At 43.2% G+C, this 20,343-nt stretch overlaps 1 protein-coding gene and 1 long non-coding RNA gene across 3 annotated transcripts; one reads left to right on the top strand and one right to left on the bottom strand.

The window, feature by feature from the left end:
* Window positions 1-233: 233 nt before the first annotated feature.
* LOC112265580 (beta-secretase 2-like) lies at window positions 234-10,309 on the top strand. The gene is made up of 9 exons (XM_024443001.2): window positions 234-790; window positions 5,529-5,617; window positions 5,874-6,087; window positions 6,680-6,811; window positions 7,356-7,490; window positions 7,872-7,973; window positions 8,248-8,397; window positions 8,539-8,707; window positions 8,824-10,309. Exons 1-9 carry the CDS (start codon window positions 500-502, stop codon window positions 9,066-9,068), a joined length of 1,527 nt encoding a protein of 508 aa, XP_024298769.1. The 5' UTR covers window positions 234-499; the 3' UTR covers window positions 9,069-10,309.
* A 1,388-nt stretch (window positions 10,310-11,697) lies between these two features.
* Window positions 11,698-20,335, bottom strand: LOC112265578. Of its 2 annotated transcripts, XR_002955788.2 has the most exons (11): window positions 20,032-20,335; window positions 19,084-19,295; window positions 18,385-18,864; window positions 17,975-18,090; window positions 17,710-17,811; window positions 16,053-16,170; window positions 15,767-15,962; window positions 15,424-15,581; window positions 12,358-12,464; window positions 12,118-12,247; window positions 11,698-11,939 (listed from the first exon to the last, which is right to left on the bottom strand). It is a non-coding gene; the product is annotated as an uncharacterized LOC112265578 (long non-coding RNA). The 2 variants fall into 2 exon arrangements; XR_002955787.2 differs by having other exon boundaries at window positions 15,424-15,962.
* Window positions 20,336-20,343: the final 8 nt, after the last annotated feature.

The following is a 20,343-nucleotide window of genomic DNA, read 5'->3' as shown; positions in this document are numbered from 1 at the left end:
ATTTTATCATGGGCAGCGCCATTGAGGGCTTCCACCATGTTAAAGTAGTCCGAGTAGTCAACTGGGTGGGGATTGCTATGGGTTGTAGCCTCATTGGCGCTGCCCATGCTGTCACATACGCTAAAACGACACAGATATAAGTCCTCTAACTATCTCTATGGTGCGCCCATAGGCGCCCTCCAAGCAAATCTTCCCTGACCAAAAAAATAAAAGCGGTGGCACGTCGTCACATCCGTGATATGGAATTCAGGAAGTCATCCATCCAAAATAATAAATAAGGCAAACAACTTTTGGAGAGAGTAGTAAACTTCTGAAAGCGTCTGAATGTGAAAGTCGAGGTTGTTTCTTATATTTCTTCAGCGTCGTCGTCTGAACATCACGTTCAACATGATTACCTCACTAGAGGTCTAATGATGGCCAAGCTGAAAACTAAGGAGCAAACTTTGAACAAGGAGCTGGACATTTTCCGAGGTTTGACTTTCCCTGAATAATATTTGCCATGGCTTACCATAACGGTTCGATCCCCCTTAGAGCATTATTTATCATGCTCTGTTTTGGAATCGCAAAATCTCTCTATACCATTCCACTTAAAATATTTACAGGTCAGTTTAACTCTTCTTTGGATTTGGATTTAACTCCTCTGAAACTAATACAAGCCTCAGGAAATGGACTGTCCCTGGCATCTGATCCAGCTGGAATAGTGAACTTTTTGGACATGGTCAATAATTTACAAGGCGATTCTGGCAGAGGTTACTACATGGAGATGACACTGGGTACCCCTGGTCAAAAGGTAAAAAAAATATGACCTATTGTTTTAAAGTTTTCAATGTGGAATACATTTCTTGACCTCTTCAGTCCAAATGTAATCGAATGAAGTAGACATTTATTTATATATGTGTGTGTATGGATGGATGTGTATGTGTGTGTGTATATGTGTGTATATATATATATATATATATATATATATATATATATATATATATATATATATATATATATATATATATATATATATATATGTGTATATATGTGTGTGTGTGTATATATATGTGTGTATATATGTGTGTGTGTATATATATGTGTGTATATATGTGTGTGTGTATATATAAAATATGTGTATATATATATATGTGTATGTATATTTTATGTGTGTGTATGCAAAACAGCTGCTTTTTTCATGACAGATTGAACAGGTGAAAGCTATGATGCCTTATTGATGTCACTTTTTTTAAATCCACTTCCATCAGTGTAGATGAAGGGGAGATAGGTTAAAGAATCATTTTTAAGCCTTGAGACAATTCAAGCATGGATTGTGTATGTGTGCCATTCAGAGGATGAATGGGCAAGACAAAATATTTAAGTGCTTTTGAACGGGGTATGGTAGTAGGTGCCATGCGCACTTTTTGTGTCAAGAACTGCAACGCTGCTGGGTTTTTCATGCTCAACAGTTTCCCGTGTGTATCAAGAATGGTCCACCACCCAAAGGATATCCAGCCAACATGATACAACTGTAGGAAGCATTGGAGTCAACATAGGCCAGCATCCCTGTGGAATGCTTTTAACACCTTGTGAAGGTGTTATGGAGGCTGTTCAGAGGGCAAAAGGGGGGATGCAACTCAATATTAGGAAGGTGCTTGACTTGGACTGAACTAGGTTCCAGTACTCATTTTGGGTGCTGGTATTGTTTATATTTAGGTGCAGGACCTCCACAATACTTTTGAGCTAATATTCTATAAGAGGAATAGGAGCTCAAGCAGTAGAAAATTTGAGGCACCAGTACTCTGCTTCTGTGAGCTCCAGTCAAGCACTGGAAGGTGTTCCTAATGTTTGGTATTCTCAGTATATATATATATATATATATATGTGTGTGTGTAAGTGTTGTTAATACACTGTAATAGAGCCTACAAATTCAACAACATAATGCAATACATGTTCACATTTAGGCCATGATATTTAGTAGGCTAACTTATGACCAAGCCTGTCTGTCTGCAAATAGTTTTTCTAGCCAGCATGTGATCTGGAGAGAGGGTGTGGGGAGGCTGTTAGCCCCTGGGGCACGGGCGGGCGGGCAGGAGGGGGTGACGGCGAGAGTGAGACTGCAGCCAGCTCTGAGCCCAAGGCCTGGTTCTGCCATGTAAGCCCCCACGCACATGAGCTCACATGATGCAGCTAGACCCGAGCCTCTGCTTGGGCTCCACTGGCCAGGCAGCTGACCAGGATTATGAGGCACAAAGGCTCAAGGAGAAAGCTGAAATCAGCTCAAACTCTACCAATGGATCTGGAGGAATGTGGCCCACAGTTTCTGTTCTTTTGTTCTAGGTTTTATATAAATATCTCCCTCTCCATCACCATCTATTTCCCCCTGTCCTCATTTATGCCTGGTTTTGCCATTTGGCCCTAATTGCATGCAGTTTTAGGGACCCACACTTCTCAGTCTTTGGAATGTTTACAATATGTTAGTATGTTATTGATAAAGCCAGTATGTTCTTAGCTGGAACACTTTTTATTGTTGGACCAAGAGTTGGGTGTTAGCAAGATACCATGGCTATGGCACAGCCAGACTCTGGTTCCCACAATCTTATCAAGCATATTTCTGCCTTGTCATTTCCTTGTGCTTATTAGTGGAATAATCACACTGAAGGAATCTGACCTCACTAAAATTAACCTGTCTAAGTAACACTTCTGACTATAATCAGATGAGAGGTAGGGAGGGGAGAGAAGAGGTAGGGAGGGGAGGGGAAGAGAGAACAAGGGGAGGGGGGCACAATAACACCAATCCTCAAACAGTTCTATCTATGATATAATTAAAGGCCTGGTGTTAAACAAGGCGTTATTCAGATGAACCACTAATTGCCACATCTGTTAGCCCCCTCGCAGCTAGGCCGAGGTGTCGGCTGGAGTGCCTCACATCTGCTAATTGGTACAAACAGGTAGCAGATGCACATCCCCGCCACAGAGCCTCTGCTAATTAGCCAGGCAAGGCTCAACCACAGGCGACCAAGCCGCCATGCTGGCTCAGGGATGGGGAAGAGAAGGGATTTGCCTGGTGGTTCCGCCCAGCCAAGCTAGGGGAGTACGGAAGAGGATTGAGAGGGTAGGAGGTACAAGGAAATGCCCCTAGTTTTCCCCAACAGGCTGTGTCAGGATGGTCTTTCTGGTTTGGGCCCAGCGTGAGTGGCGTGCTGCCATCTGTGTGGTGGCAGTAGGGTTTCAGATGGCAGAGCCATAGTGGTGGGACTTCGGCCAGTCCAACTGATAGGGACGCAACAGAGCTTTGAGGAAGTACAGTGCCTTCAGAAAGTATTCACACCCCTTGACTTTTTACACATTTTGTTGTTACAACCTGAATATAAAATGGATTAAATTCAGATTTTGGCTGACACACAACAACTGGCCTACACACAATACCCCATAATGTCAAAGTGGAATTATGTTTTTAGAAATGTTTACAAATTAATTGAAAATGAAAAGCTTAAATGTCTTGAGTCAATAAGCATTCAACCCCTTTTGTTATGGCAAGCCTCAATAAGTTTAGGAGTAAAAATGTGCTTAAGTTGCATGATTTTTGAATTACTACCTCATCTCTGTACCCCACACATACAGATCATTTTAAGGTCCCTCAGTCGAGCAGTGAATTTCAGACAAAGATCTGGGAGGTTTTCCAAAGCCTCGCAAAGAAGAGCACATATTGGTAGATTGTTTTTTTAAAACCTGACATATCCCTTTGAGCATGGTGAAGTTATTAATTACACTTTTGATGGTGTATCAATACAGCCAGTCACTACAAAGATACAGGCATCCTTCCTAAATCAGTTGCCGGAGAGGAAGGAAACCGCTCAGGGATTTCACAGTGAGGCCAATGGTGACTTTAAAACGGTTAGAGTTTCTAATGGCTGTGATAGGAGAGAACTGAAGATGGATCAACAACATTGGATTTACTCCACAATACTAACCTAAATGACAGAGTGGAAAGGAAGTCTGTACAGAATATGCATCCTGTTTGCAATAAGGCACTAACGTAAAACTGCCAAAAATGTGGAAAAGAAATTAACTTTATATCCTGAAATCAAAGTGTTTGGTGCAAATTCAACACATCACTGAGTACCACTCTTCATATTTCCAAGCATGGTGGTGGCTGCATCATGTTATGGGTAGGCTTTTCCTCGCAAGGACTAGGGAGTTTATTTATTTTTTTATACATAAAAAGAAATGGAATGGAGCTAAGCACAGGCAAAATCCTAGAGGAAAACCTGGTTCAGTCTGCTTTCCTGAGAGACAAATTCACGTTTCAGCAGGACAATAACATAAAATATAAGGCATGCCATTGCCAAATATACAATGGAGTTAAGTAACCTAGTTACAGTTTTGACAGAGCTTGAAGAATTTTAAAAACAATAATGTGCAAATATTGTACAATCCAGGTGTCCAAAGCTCTTAGAGACTTACCCAGAAATGCTCACAGCTGTAATCGCTACCAAATGGTAGCAATATATTGACTCAGGGGTGTGAATACTTATGTAAATTCATAATTTGTATTTAATTTTCAATAAATTTGCAAAAAAGTCTAAACATGTTTTCACTTTGTCATTATTGGGTGTTGTGTGTAGATCCTGCTAGGGTTTTTGTATAGCCTATATTGTGAGGGATAGCTAAGCCTATTTACTCCGTTTTTGTCGGTCATCAATGGTTCCTGCTCAACTGGGTTTGTTTTCTTCTCAGAACCGGGTCGACAACAAGAATGCAGAATACTCAAGCAGCCTATTTATTGAGAGCAGAATGCTACATTTGTTTTGTCTGGGTGTCAAGTAAGGTCTTCACTGTAAAATTTCTGAATGAGTTACTTCTTATTCTTAGCTTTGACGAAGCCCATGCTTTAGTTGGATGGAAACAAATATCCCGAAAATCACATTTTCCTCAGGCTGCTTTAGGGAAGACGCAGGAAGTATAATGTCACACAGCAGACCGCTTTCCTGTGTGTTCCCTTTATGTTGCCTCTCCTCCATCAATCCAAAGTGCTTTAAAGGCTAGTTAAGCAGCCTAACACATTTAAATGGTAAATAAACTCCTTTGTTGCGAGCGGAGCTGTGGAGAGCACAGCCTCTTTAATGATGAGGAATGTTCAGTAATGACCCTTCTGTGCGTCACCGATGTGACAGAAGTCGGTTATCTCATTAGTTCCCCTAGTTGAATTTATGCCTGAGACAACAAGATCTAAACTGCTGCTTTGCTAGCTCATGTTCCGCTCCTGCTCGCACACCGCTGACAAATACCAGGATGGAGAGAGTTTTAGACTATGGAGCAATGGGCGGGAGTAACGTGGGCATGTTTTTTTCAAAAGATACCAGACCAGAGAGCTTTTTTTCCCAAATCTTCAGACGTCAGAAGCATAGTAAATAACCTGCCCTGCTCAAATCACGATCGCTGACTGAGTCAGTTTGTGTGTTTATGGTGTCTTAAGAGGGGTGCGGATGAGTAACACAGATGGTTGAATGACTGATAAAGTACTCATTACTCTTTTGTTTTTCCAGCTGAATATCCTGGTTGATACGGGAAGCAGTAACTTTGCAGTGGCTGCAGCAGCACATCCCTTTATCACACACTTCTTCAACACAGCACTGTGAGTCAGGCTCACATATTTGCTCTGTGGAAACTCTTTCTATTGGGTCAATGAGAAGGCTATGCATTACATTTGGTGGCCTCATAATATTAGAAAATGCCTTAATTAAATAATCAGTGTTTCACATCAATCTCATAATTTATACTACAATCTGATCATGTTTTATGTTTGTTTATAATTGTCTCAGGCATTCATTTGATAAGATTTCCTTTGTCTAAGAGTGCTGCTTAATCTCCCCGACTGTCCCTGTGTTCAGCTCCAGTACGTACAAGTCCACTGGCAGGGGCGTGGCCGTCAAGTACACCCAGGGCAACTGGGAGGGCGAGCTGGGCACCGACCGCGTCCTCATACCCAGCATCGCTGGCACCCTCACCATCAACATCGCCACCATCTTTTCCTCTGACGGATTCTTCCTCCCGGGGGTCAACTGGCAGGGCATCCTGGGTCTGGCCTACCCCCTGCTGGCTCGGGTAAATGGGGGGGGGGTCCTCATGCCCTCTGAGACTCTGGATATGAAGGATATCGCCATGTCTGTTTGATTTGGCACAGTGGTGTCCGTCAGCGTGGTGGGGCGTGAAGAGCTGCTGAATGTTATCAAAGATCAAATTAACTCAACCGGAGAAGGTTCACACACATGATACTGTTCAGAATGGAACTGTGATCTCATCATCACACAGAACCATGGGGCATAATGTTGGTTAGGCTATTCTGAGCTTACACAATGTATGCCTTATGCAGATTTTGAGGTCAACTATTTTAAATCATTGACATACAGTGACCACTCTGTACTGTGGATCTCAGCTTTGTTCAGGTTCAGATGATTTTCAGAATGTTTGTCATGCATCACATGCATATACCTGGCCCTTGACTTCACATGGTGTATATATCAAGATATAGAGAGGGGGGATCCTGTTTAGTCAGGGTGATAACTGATAAGACTTTCTCCTGTCATTCTCTGTGCTTACAGCTTCACTATTGACCAATAGGACAGCCAATACGTTACACTATTTTACACTAAGTTAATGACCAGAGTGTTTTGTGTTTATGTCTCCTGTTTCCCAGCCTGACTCCTCGGTGGAGCCTTTCTTTAACTCTGTGGTACGACAGACAGACATCCCAGATGTGTTCTCCCTACAGATGTGCGGAGCTGGGTTGTCAGCCAGCACCACTGCCGACCCCACGGGGGGAAGTCTTGTGAGTAGTCAGGAGGAGAAAGCTAAAGGTTATGAATGGGAGGAGTGAATGGTGGGGTGGGGGCGGGACTTCCTTACAAAGGCTGGTTGTTGTACTGTCAAAGAAGATGATTATTGAGGCTGTTCATCTCACACACGCTAGGCAGTTGCTTGGCATAATATTTCTCCCGACGCCCAGACCAGATAAACCTTTCAAGGGTGGATTAGACTGAGCGGCATGGTGCTTCTTAGAAGCATGATCGCTAGCAAGTCTCTGCGCCTCTCAATGCCTTTCCCCATTGGACACCCAATCTAGTTAGTGAGTGGCTAATTAAGCTAAGATAGCCCCTTGCCGAGTGCAGGTCTGTTGGTGTTTTAAGAGCAGTCGCGGTTGAGCCGACCACGTGAGTGAGTGCAGCAGATGGGAGAGATAGTGGGGTGTAATCAGTGTCTGCAATGCCATGCTAAACATTGCTAAGGCATGCCATTGTAGTTTTATTACAGTATTCAGGCTATCATTGTATTCATTAATTTGTAAAGTGAATGAAAACCCTGTTTTGTTTCAGGTCATGGGAGGGGTTGAACCAACATTGTATTCGGGGTCCATGTGGTACACCCCAATAAAGGAAGAGTGGTACTATCAGGTGGAAGTATTGAAGCTGGAGGTTGGGGATCAGAATCTAAACCTGGACTGCAAAGAGGTATGAGACAAACTGTCCACTGTTGTTTTCTGAATTGCCCTTTCCTGGTCTAAATGGTTTGCAAAGTATTTCAAATCTGCACAACACGTCAGGTTTGAGGAACAAAGCCTAACCGTGGCCATAAGACTAAAGCTGTTTCTAGTGAGCATTCTTTCTGGATGAGCCTGTAGTGCAGGTCTGGAAAGAGGATATAAAGCAACAGTTAATAAAGCATGCCTGAGCTGAGACACAAGAATGTGGTAAACCTGTCTCTGAAGCCTTCCAGGAACCAAGGTGGACATTTCATTCTGAAATGAAATATGCAACTGAAAACAATGTTTTCCCTTTTCTTTATACATCTTCCTCTCTCTCTTTCATTCTCTCTCCCTCTCCTTCTCTCAGTACAACAAGGATAAAGCCATAGTGGACAGTGGTACCACTCTTCTGCGGCTGCCTGTGAATGTGTTCAGTGCTGTGGTTGAGGCCATCTCAAGAACATCTCTGGTATGTCAGCCGTTGTGCCCATGATCAAATGACAAAGAACTTCTAGGATAACCTGGTTGTCTGAGGACACTTCAGTAACTGTGTAGACTGAGGACACTGCAACTTATTTCCTTTCTATACTATGGCTTATATTTGTCCACCCCTATATGGCAACTTTGTTCTGGTCTACGGATCTGAGAGAAAATGAGTGGTTATCTATGTAAAGTACACCTTTTTTTCACAACTCAGTCATTTTATTGGAGTCTTAATCCATCGCTGTCTTTCTATGGTCCAGATCCAGGACTTCACCTCGGGGTTCTGGGGTGGCACTAAATTGGCCTGTTGGTTGAAGGGGGAGACACCGTGGAGGTTCTTCCCCAAACTGTCCATCTACCTGAGAGCCACCAACACCAGCCAGTCCTTCAAAATCACCATCCTCCCTCAGGTGACACAACAAACGTCCCCCATATTGCCTCTGTGTGTTTGTTGTTTGCTTACTCTAACCAACATCAGACATCTTGTTATGAGCTTTAGATCTGTTTGCCGACAGCACTTTTATTGACATTAGTTTGGCTGCTCCCTGCAGCTGTATATCCAGCCAATCACAGATGTGGACGGTACGCTGGACTGCTTCCGCTTCGGCATCTCGTCGTCAGCCAACGGCCTAGTGGTAGGAGCAACCGTCATGGAGGGCTTCTACGTCGTCTTCGACCGGGCAGAGAAGAGGGTGGGCTTCGCTGTCAGCAGATGTGCAGGTGAGTGCTGGAGACATTATTATTGGGTCTTAGATGCACCTGGTCAAGTGCTCTTTGTATACCCTTCTTACATTCCACAGTACGTTAGCTATTATAACCCTGGTTCCTCTCTCCAGTGAACGGTGGGATAGCCGTGTCAGAGATCTCTGGGCCCTTCTCATCTGCAGACGTGGCATCTGACTGTGCTGCTGGAGGGCTGCTGAAGGAGCCCCTTCTCTGGGTCATCTCCTACGCCCTGGTGGCCGTCTGTGTCGTGGTGCTCCTCATCCTGCTCCTCCTCCTCGTCCTGCCCTGTCGTCACCGAGACCGGTCCGGCGAGATCACTGATGAGTCCTCGCTGGTCCGCCACCGCATCAAATGACTGAGGCGGGCCTCGGGTAGGACGACGACGGCCACCGGGAGTTCCAATTCTACTGAGGCAGGGAGAGGGGAGGGGTTGGGGCTGCAGTGACCAACAGGGCTGTTCTCTGGACACATCATGGAGACTGCAGTTTGACCAGAGAATTATTTTCTTAGTTTAGATGTTACCAGTTTTTTGCACTCCAGTTTCACAGCAACCTCTGATTTAATTTAGACACATTATTAGACTGGTTGGGTAGCAGAAAGGAATGCTATCTATGCCAGCCCAGTCTTTCCTTGCACATATTTCCTGCTGATTCCCCACTGCCTACAACATGGTAGTGAAGTACACTGCTCTCACCTGAGACAAGGTCCTAAGAACTCTTAAACAGCAATGTTTCTTTTTACTTCTCAGAAGCCTCAACTGAAAATAGCATATTGTAAATTACTCAAGTTTGAATGTTCCCCATAGGTATCATTACCATTCTTTCATTACAATTTTCTTCTTTGCTGTGTGATGAAAGTTTTGTAGGAAATGTCCTTTGCCAAGCTGTTTTATTAAGAGTTGGAGTTGACTAAATGTTTTTATTCAAAGTACAACCAGGAGGTCAGACAATAGAAGATGATACACATAGGTTGATATACGTCCCTTGTCGTTTACAATGCTATCAAGTCACAGCCATCTCATATGGGAACTAGCATGGGTTTGTGACATTCTGTTTAACTGTAAAAAGTGATCAAAAGTGTCAAATTATGAATATCACTCCATCTGTATGAGTGAGAATGAAGCAATCCGTGTTAATAGGATTTTGTAATGACATTGTGTATTTGATATAAGTCAAAATGAATGATTGTATAATATTTCAAAACCTCACCCTTAGTAGATATACAGAAACCTGATTTGTAAGGCCACATTTATATTGGAGTATTTCTATGTTAAATAATATTTTCTACATTTTACGTTACCCATGATTTCAATAGGGGAGATGTATTGGCCCAAAAAAAGTATTGTACTGTATTTTCAAAAAGTTAAATATTTTTTTGCCAAGGTGTTTGATACAAAATCAGGTGTGGTTTTAATTTAAACTGTTCACGATTGTTTAAATGTATCAGTGCCAAATTGTGATTGTATATAATTAAATTGATCAGATTAAAGTAAAGGCTCTCATTCCAGCGTGATAAAACGCCCGGCCTGTATTCCAACCTGGATAAAAAACAATTCACCATTCACTTGAATATTATGAATAAAGAGTTACACAAGTAGAGAGCACCATGGTGCAGGTTCTGTTTCTCTGTAATCTTGCATTCAAGAGCAACTACCAAGACCACTCTTCAAGCATAGGGGAGACAGTACAGTATGCAGAAGACAGTGAGGAACTTACTGGATTAGTGGTCATTTTGTTTTAAGGAAACCTTAGTATAGACAATTATATGACATACTTTTTACAATTCTTGGAAGTCAATGAAACAAAACAATTCAGTCATTCTTAATGTCTACGGTGTAGCAAATAAGACACAGAAAACATTCAAAACTGCATAGGCACATTCTATAGGTAAGAAAATACAAATAAAAACACTTACATGCAAGTCCACCTGTTGAGGTGAGTCCATTCATTCAACACTACACTGAACAAACAGGTGTCAGGTCTGTATGAGTGGTGGTCCTACTGGCCACTCGTGTGGAACCGTCCCCATTTAAATACCTCCGATTGACTCGAGGGAGTAGGCTCTCGATTTGTCTCTCGTACAACAGCCAATTAACTTTATCTAACATCAGCTAGTTATTATCCTATGATACAATGAACCTATACTAGAATCAAATAGATTATATATCAGACATTTGATGAAAATAATTCTGAGCAACACAAGAAAACTACTCATATAAACGTTGCATTAAAAACCTAATAATTGATTACAGTCCGGTTGAGAGAATGCTAAGACCGTGCAAAGCTGTAAAGGCAAAGGGTGGCTACTTTGAAGAATCTCAAATATATTTTGATTTGTTTAACACTTTTGGTTGCTATATTATTCCATATGTGTTATTTCATAGTTTTGATGTCTTCACTATTATTCTACAATGTAGAAAATAGTACAAATAAAGAGAAACCCTTGAATGAGTAGGTGTGTCCAAACATTTGACTGGTACTGTACATCAGAGGAATAGCGAAATGTTTAAGAAAATATTTGTTGTAGGTATAGTAATGATTGTGTTGTGGAGAGCAGAGTAGGGGCGGCAAGTATACCACGTGACGTGGTGTATACATACATTACAGTGCAAATTCTATGCAAAATGGCTGCAAAACATCCTATTGCATAACAAAAATCCCCTTATATCAGGTGATAGATTAGTGAGGGAACCACAGATGATCAAACCCATTCTCTACCTTGATCTCCATTGTAGGAATGACGACATCATATAGGTTCTTTATCGGCATGATGGGCAGGTCAAAGGGGAGGGCTTATACAGAGGAACACAAAGGACGGTAACTTCATACACCAGTAAAAGCCCAAAAGTCATTTGGAAAGTGGTTAGGTTTTATTTGATTTAACCCTTATTTTACCAGATAAGTTGACTGAGAACACATCATTTACAGCAACGACCTGGGGAATAGTTAAATGGGAAAGGAGTGGGGATGAATGAGCCAATTGGAAGCAGGGGATGATTAGGTGGCCATGAGGGTATGAGAACCAGATTGGGAATTTAGCCAGGACACCAGGGTTAACACCCCTACTCTTACATTCCATGGGATCTTTTAGTGACCACAGAGAGTCAGGAAAACCAGCACACTACACAGGCTAATGTCCCCAATCACTGCCCTGGGATCCTCTCGTAGGCATTGATCGTCTCAGCTGCCTTCTGACACACCGCCAGCAGGATCCTCTGGATGGAGATCTAGAATCACAACACAAGCTGATCACAGAATCCGGAATCCTTTCCAGATTAAATGTTTGTTTTTTAAACTGGGCCCAGGAAACCACTCAATTTTGTAAAGCCAAATTCTGTTCCATTGTGTTATAATAACATTCTACAGCAATTGCAACACAATTATGAGACAAGGACAGCATTTTACCAGTGTCCTGGATAAAATGGCCACCAGGGACGACTGGTGACTGGCACTGTGACATTTGCTGAGGTAGTCCAGTGTGGCTTTGATAACATTGGAGCTGAAAGAGGGTGGGATTGGGGCTGGGTCCAGTTCCCTAGAGAGAACATGGAACATATCATCACAGACAATGAAAGGTTGTGAATGCAAGTAAGTGTGGTTGTGGAGTGGTAAAGAGTGATGTGTAATGAACATTATCCTATGCACCTCCTCAGGTCCCCTCTGCCCTCCTCGGTAGCAGCCCCATCATACAGGGTCATCAACAGCTCCACCACAATGTCCGCCAGGTTACTGTGAATCAGGCAGTAGATTTGCTGTGGAAAATCCAACAATGATACAGAAAGTTAGGTCTGTCCGAGAGACAGACATTAAGACTGCTTTTACACCTTCTACTGCAGGTTCACTTGGCTGCTGCTGGTTGTAGTTAGAGCACCCTGAAAGGGTTGGCAGACATGGCACCAGGGTTGGGCCAATTCCATTTCAATTCAGCCAATTCAGGGGATGAAGTGAAAAGGACTGGATCCCAATCCTAGTTTATACAGTGCATTCGGAAAGTATTCAGACCCCATTACTTTTTCCACATTTGGTTACGTTATGTCCTTATTCTAAAACGTATTAGTGTTTTCATCTCATCAATCTACACACAATACCCTGTAACAAAGCAACATTTTTGCAAATGTATAAAAAAAATCTAAAACTGAAATGTGACATTTACATAAGCATTCAGAACCTTTACTCGGTACTTTGTTGAAGCACCTTTGGCAGCAATTACAGCCTTGAGTCTTCTTGGGTATGACGCTAAAATCTTGGCACACCTGTATTTGGGCGACAGGTAGCCTAGTGGTTCGAGCGTTGGTGACCGAAAGGTTGCAAGATTGAATCCCCACCCTTCTTTTTCAAGACCTCTGCAATCCGCCCTGGCATGCTGTCAATTAACTTCTGGGCCACATCCTGACTGATGTCAGCCCATTCTTACATAATCAATGCTGTCAGAATTTGTGGGTTTTTTGTTTGTCCACCCGCCTTTTGAGGATTGACCACAAATTCTCAGTGGGATTAAGGTCTGGGGAGTTTCCTGGCCATGGACCCAAAATATCGATGTTTTGTTCCCCGAGCCACTTAGTTATCACTTTTGCCTTATGGCAAGGTGCTCCATCCTGCTGGAAAAGGCATTGTTCGTCACCAAACTGGATGGTTGGGAGAAGTTGCTCTCGGAGAATGTGTTGGTACCATTCTTCATTCATGGCTGTGTTCTTAGGCAAAATTGTGAGTGAGCGCACTCCCTTGGCTGAGAAGCAACTCCACACATGAATGGTCTCCGGATGCTTTACTGTTGGCATGACACAGGACTGATGGTAACGCTCACCTTGTCTTCTCCAGACAAGTTTTTGTCCAGAAGCCCAAAACAATTGGAAAGGGGATTCATCAGAGAAAATGACCTTACCCCCGTCCTCAGCAGTCCAATCCCTGTACCCTTTGCAGAATATCAGTCTGTCCCTGATGTTTTAACTGGAGAGAAGTGGCTTCTTTGCTGCCCTTCTTGACACCAGGCCATCCTCCAAAAGTCTTCGCCTCACTGTGTGTGCAGATGCACTCAAACCTACCTGCTGCCATTCCTGAGCAAGCGCTGTACAGCTGGTGCCCCGATCCTGCAGCTGAATCAACTTTTGGAGAGGGTCCTGGCGCTTGCTGGACTTTCTTGGGCGCCCTGAAGCCTTTTTCACAACAACCACTCTCTTTGAAGTTCTTGATGATCCGATAAATGGTTGATTTAGGTGCAATCTTACTGGCAGCATTATCCTTGCCTGTGAAGCCCTTTTTGTGCAAAGCAATGATGACGGCATGTGTTTCCTTGCAGGTAACCATGGTTGACAGAGGACGAACAATGATTCCAAGCACCACCATCTTTTTGAAGCTTCCAATCTGTTATTTGAACTCAATCAGCATGACAGAGTGATCTCCAGCCTTGTCCTCATCAACACTCACAGCCTTGTCCTCGTCAACACTCACACCTGTGTTAACAAGAGAATCATTGACAGGATGTCAGCTGGTCCTTTTGTGGCAGGGAAGAAATGCAGTGGAAATGTTTTTGGGGGATTCAGTTCATTTGCATGGCAAAGAGGGACTTTGCAATTAATTGCAATTCATCTGATCACTCTTCATAACATTCTGGAGTATATGCAAATTGCCATCATACAAACTGAGGCAGCAGACTTTGTGAAACTTTATATTTGCGTCATTCTCAAAACTTTTGGCCACAACTGTACAGCTGCAGCGATCGGTTAGCTGCTCAGATAGCTGATGTTTAAAGTTAGTGAGGGAAATATAAGTCTCCAGCTTCAGCGATTTTTGCAATTCGTTCCAGTCATTGGCAGCAGAGAACTGGAAGGAAAGGCCGGCCAAAAGAAGTGTTGGCTTTGGGGATGACCAGTGAGATATACCTGCTGGAGTGCATGCTACGGGTGGGTGTTGTTATTGTGACCAGTGAGCTGAGATAAGGCGGAGCTTTACCTAGCATAGACTTATAGATGACCTGGAGCCAGTGGGTCTGGCGACGAATATGTAGCGAGGGCCAGCTGACCAGAGCATACAGGTTGCAGTGGTGGGTGGTATAAGGGGCTTGGTGACAAAACGGATGGCCCTGTGATAGACTGCATCCAGTTTGCTCAGTAGAGTATTGGAAGCTATTTTGTAAATGACATCGCCGAAGTCGAGGATCGGTAGGATAGTCAGTTTTACAAGGGTATGTTTGACGGTGTGAGGGAAGGAGGCTTTGTTGCGAAATAGGAAGCCGATTCTAGATTTAATTTTGGATTGGAGATATGAGTCTGGAAGGATAGTTTACAGTCTAGCCAGACACCTAGGTATTTGTAGTTGTCCACATATTCTAAATCAGAACCGTGATGCGAGTCGGGCGAGCGGGTGCGGGCAGCGAATTTTTGAAAAGCATGCATTTGGTTTTACTAGCGTTTAAGAGCAGTTGGAGGCCATGGAAGGAGAGTTGGGATGGTGCCAGGTTTCCTCCAGACATGACAGTTGTCATTCAGCCAGAGTTCAATCTTGGTTTCATCAGACCAAAGAATCTTGTTTCTCATGGTCTGAGAGTCCTTTAGGTGTCTTTTAGCAAACTCCAAGTGGGCTGTCATGTGCCTTGTACTGAGGAGTGGCTTCCGTCACTCCAATTCTGTCAGATCAGTAAATTCACTAAAAGTAATTTTATGGACATACAACTTATGGGCTAAAGTATAATGTAAACTAAGCATGTGCAACTACCTGTAGAAGAGAGTGGGGTGATTGAGCAGAGTGTAGGGGAAGGACTCCAGGGTATAGCCAGGCTAGCCCAGACCCTCTGCCACCAGGTAATCCAGGTGAGAGCTAACAAACCCCTCCACACTTCTGTAGCCCAGAACTCTGGACTCACTGCCCAGGATCTACATGGGGTGAGGGACAAACCAGGTTAACATTCAGTCTGTCAATATCATAGCATACTGATAGTAGTCAGACAGCGATACTGTATGTAGTGACGGTGGAAAGGCTGAGTTATCCACCTACACTATAAAGTGCTTTCAGTTTAAGAAACATTAATACAATACATAATTTATGAGACTGTAAATACGTGTAGCCAAATGATTTGCCCTTAGCTCTTTGATGAGCGGCTCCTCTATGTTGGTCTCCTTGTTGGACTGGAAGAGGGCGAAGAGGGACTGTTTCTCACAGACGGGGCTGCAGCACAGCACCACCGACACATTCTTCAGCAGCGTGGCCTTGCTGTTAAATGTCTCGTCATTCAGGTATTCAGGAGAGCTGCTCTTCTGTGACACACACCAGGGAGAGCAGAGGGATAGTGAGGTGGACTGGCCATAAAAATGTCTGTCAGAGTAACATGTGAAAGACAGGTTTACCTGGAGCCTCATCCCTTCTTAGGCTTTCAGGTAGATGTTCTCAAAGGCTGTCTGCTGGCATTTCAGAGGAAGCATCTTTCTCTTCTCCAAGCTGTCCGGTGTCATCTCCAAGAACAGCCTATTGATGGAAGAGAGCATGCATGGTAGACATGTTAAACATGTAAATATTAACTTTTTAACTTCATAGACATTAGCCTCTGTGATGGTATTAAGGCTGGTGAGAGTGTTCCATTGGTAAAATGGCTGTGGACACCATCACTCCCTTCACTTTCACCATGGAGTCAAAGGGCATCTTGTTGAAACTGAACTGCAGGTACATGCTCTCAATCTCATTCAGGACATCTTTCGCTTTCACTTGAGTTTGGTCTTGAGTCACAGCACTTTAAGCAGAGGGGAAGATTGGAGGCAGCATGAAATCTATGGAGTGGCGCAGTGGGCTAAGACACTGCAGCTCAGTGAAAAATGCTTCAAAGCAGTACCTGGTTCGAATCCTGGCTGCATCACATCTGGCCGTGATTGGGAGTCCCCTAGGGCGGCGCAAAATTGGCCCAACGTCGTCCGGGTTTGGCCGGGGTAGGCCATCATTGTAAATAAGAATTTGTTCTTAACTGACTTGCCAAGTTAAATACTGACTTGCCAAGTTAAATACTGACTTGCCAAGTTAAATACTGACTTGCCAAATTAAATACTGACTTGCCAAATTAAATACTGACTTGCCAAGTTAAATACTGACTTGCCAAGTTAAATACTGACTTGCCAAGTTAAATACTGACTTGCCAAGTTAAATACTGACTTGCCAAGTTAAATACTGACTTGCCAAAAATTTTTTGACACTAACCAAGTTTTCATCAACACTTTTTATGCGAGTAAAGTACATGACAGAAAGTGTAAAGACTGGCCTGATGGAAATAGCAAATTTGTCAGTAAAAACTTTCCAAATGTTGACAAAACTAAAAAATATTCTAAACAAGGTGGGATGTTTTTGTGTCAGTAAAATTAATTATGCGAGAAATGGCAGTGGAAACACCTTTATGCGCCAGTATTGATATAATAACCATCATATTGTAGTAAACTTGGAGTCATGTGAGTAAATCTTGTGTGGTCCTCCCACTACAACTCGGGAAAGCATGCATTATTAGGCCACAGATTAAATAAATGAATGGTCAAAGTACACTGGTGAGTTTATTTCTCCTTTCCAATAAATATCAAGGGTCATATTCTGGTGACATGATGATCGACACTTGGCTGCCATTTGACAAATAAAAAGAATCTTGCTCTTATCCATAATAATGTCATCATGTAAATAGCCTAGCAACACTGTATCTGCGAGTAGTTCGCTGGGGACATTCGCTATATGGCACAACATTTGTTGTGCCAAAACCATCAGTAGAGTTGAAAATTGAACTTGTATTTTTTATTCAGTATGTGGGAATTTAACCGAAAAAGTTATTTTTACGTGCACTTCGTCATCACGCACAGCCTTTTATCCACAACAAGTCAATTTGATGGAAACATCTCTGGTGGGAAAATGCGAATATTTTATATTTATGCAGATTTGAGAATATTCACATTAAAATATGTCACCAAATTAATGGAAACCTAGCTACTGATAACAATATGGTTAAATTGATCTGTTTTAGGATTCAATTTCCCTCACCTCTCAAGTTCCTTTGCTCCGAGGAGAAACATAATGCCAGCTCGGGTGTCTTTGAGGGTCAAAGGCACAAGGATTCTGCGGATTAGGTTGTGAGGAAAATCCCTGGGCAAAGAGGAATAAGACACAAACTTGTATTAGGGATGTGTTAAAACAATTACAGACATAAAACATTGTATCAAGGCAAAATAATCTCAATTAGACAACACTAGCAGAGCGGTTAAGCGTGAATAAAAATTAGATATGAGCCCAGTGATAAACTGCCCACTGCAGATGATGGGGTGTGATCTTGATCTCTCCTCTGCCTCTTCACTCTGTTCGTTCATCAGCAGCCAGCTCATGATGTTCTCCTTGATGCTGGGGGGCCCGACCCCCTCCACGGCCCTGCATGGTTAAAAGCACAATGCACTATAGTTTGCAAAGAGTAAATTAGTAAATCAAATGTTGAGGAAGTGACTTTATATGACATGACAGCAGAGGAACCAGCTCCTGGCCAGGCACGATGGAGGGGTACTTAGAGGTCAACACTAATGTCATCTGTAGCTTATATAGGAGCATTGTATTGTTGAGTAGGGGAACACAGAGGATATGGAGATATGAAGAGTTTGACTGCACTAAATATAAGTATATTTGGCAAGTTAATGAGCACTGAACCTTGGTGTGATAGTCTTTTCTCACCATGGTATGATGGTGTGGCTGCAGGTGGTCTCGGAGAACCTCCCAGCCCAGCCCAGCTCGATGTGTCTGCACTTGCTGGGCGTGCCCTGGAGACTTCCTCTCTGGGTGGCTCTGAGGTGGGCCTGAGTCACATCCAGAATCTGAAGGTTACAATCTTCGCTATAGAGCTAAGAAACAGTCAAACACCCAAAACATGAAGATGAGACCAACAATACCAAAACCATCTTAAAGACAGGTGAACTATGTCAGCACAGCTCAGGTTTTAGCCTGGAAATGGTAAATGAAGTCAAGATGTGAAAATTAAGGATCTTATCATCTGATGTCTCCAGTTAGCTCAATAAGGTTCTCCTTCACAGCAATGTGGCGCAACCCTGTGGCATTTTTTCTCCCAGCTCCCAATCTGGCTGATCTCAGTCACCAGGGCATCATAGAGGTTATAGAGTAGACTCTGCCATTTGGCCCAGTCCTCAGCATAGGCTCCTGGAACAGTGAGGGGTGGCATGGGCAAGAAAATATGCCAGATGGGCTGTATCAATCATGATCTAAAATGGCATACTACTTCATCAAGGGTTTCAGTGATGAAAACACTTCACACCTGTCTGTTGTTCTACACCGTTTTTATTGTTTAACATCTAAACAGATTCGTAAGACATTGGTGTTTTTTCAGTCTTCAGTCTATTCACAACATTCCAGCCATACCTGTGTCTTGTGTATTTGACCCTTGAGATGATGTACACAGAGCTGCAGGTTGAATAACTCTACTATCTCCTCTTTGAGAGTGCTGCTGGGCCTCATCTGTCTCCATACATAGAGCACAGAGGGCAGGAGCTCCTCACCCAGCCGACACACCCTCATACGGCAGTTCATGGCAGCAGACCAAGTGCTCCACCACCGGCAAGTGTCTCTCCTGCCTGGAGAGAGAACAGATCACACACAGTGTAATGGATTAAGTCTCTTGATGGTAGGTCTCACTGTTGACCAGAGGAGGCTGGTGGGAGGAGCTATAGGATGATGGACTCATTGTAATGGCTGGAATGGAAGGCTATAAAACATATGGAAACCACATGTTTGACTCTGTTCCATATATTCCATTCCAGCCATTACAATGATCCCGTCCTCCAATAGCTCCTCACACCAGCCTCTACTGCTGTCGACTCAATTGCTAAGAGTTCAGTTCAGTAGGTTTACACGTTAGACCACTTACACTTAGTCTCTGAGGCGCGTAACTACTGAAAAATGACTGTGGCAACTCCCTTGCATGATACAGTTCACCTTTTGCAGTAATGGAGTTGACTAGGGTGTGTGTTATTGTCATCATACCTTATCAGTGACTGCAACCATGTGATTGCCTTTCCCTTACTCAATAACATTCCAAGCCCCTGGCTCACACAACCTTAATTGACCTCACCATATACATTCCTCCTAGAGATAACCATTAACTTCTGGTGTAGCAAGTATTTCAAATTACAACCCAACACCTGAAAGCAGACTGTGGCCCTCCTCCTTTCCATAGGATACCTGATGTCTAACAGTAACATGTTCTGCATTCCCCTCTCTCCCTCAGTACCATGAACAAGGATATTTCATAGTTCAAGTTCAGAATGAAGAACCCATCTGGGTAATAAACTGTGTAGGAAGACATACTACCTGAGGACTGCATCCCAGCTGAGCTGCTTGGAGCCTTTAGATGCTCTGGTTCCAGAATGTGATGCAGCTCCTCCACTGTGTCAGGAGACCGAAGGAGTTGTCTGAAGCTATAAGCCTCTTTCTGTATACAAGAACATAATGTTTTGTGCACAGATGCAAAAGCCACCACCAGTAATAACAATCATCAAAACAAACTTCAATGACAAAACGGATATCAGCTTCTATATGTAACGTCGTGGAAGTAACTTGAAATGAGCTAAAAACTGAAAGTGGACACTCCCCATTGAAACACAATTTCCCATAATGCACATC

The sequence above is a fragment of the Oncorhynchus tshawytscha genome, linkage group LG13 (assembly GCF_018296145.1).
Source record: "Oncorhynchus tshawytscha isolate Ot180627B linkage group LG13, Otsh_v2.0, whole genome shotgun sequence".
Classification (NCBI taxonomy): Eukaryota; Metazoa; Chordata; class Actinopteri; order Salmoniformes; family Salmonidae; genus Oncorhynchus; species Oncorhynchus tshawytscha.
The sequence above is the reverse complement of the archived record's forward strand: the minus strand, read 5'-3'. Positions and strand labels throughout refer to the sequence as shown.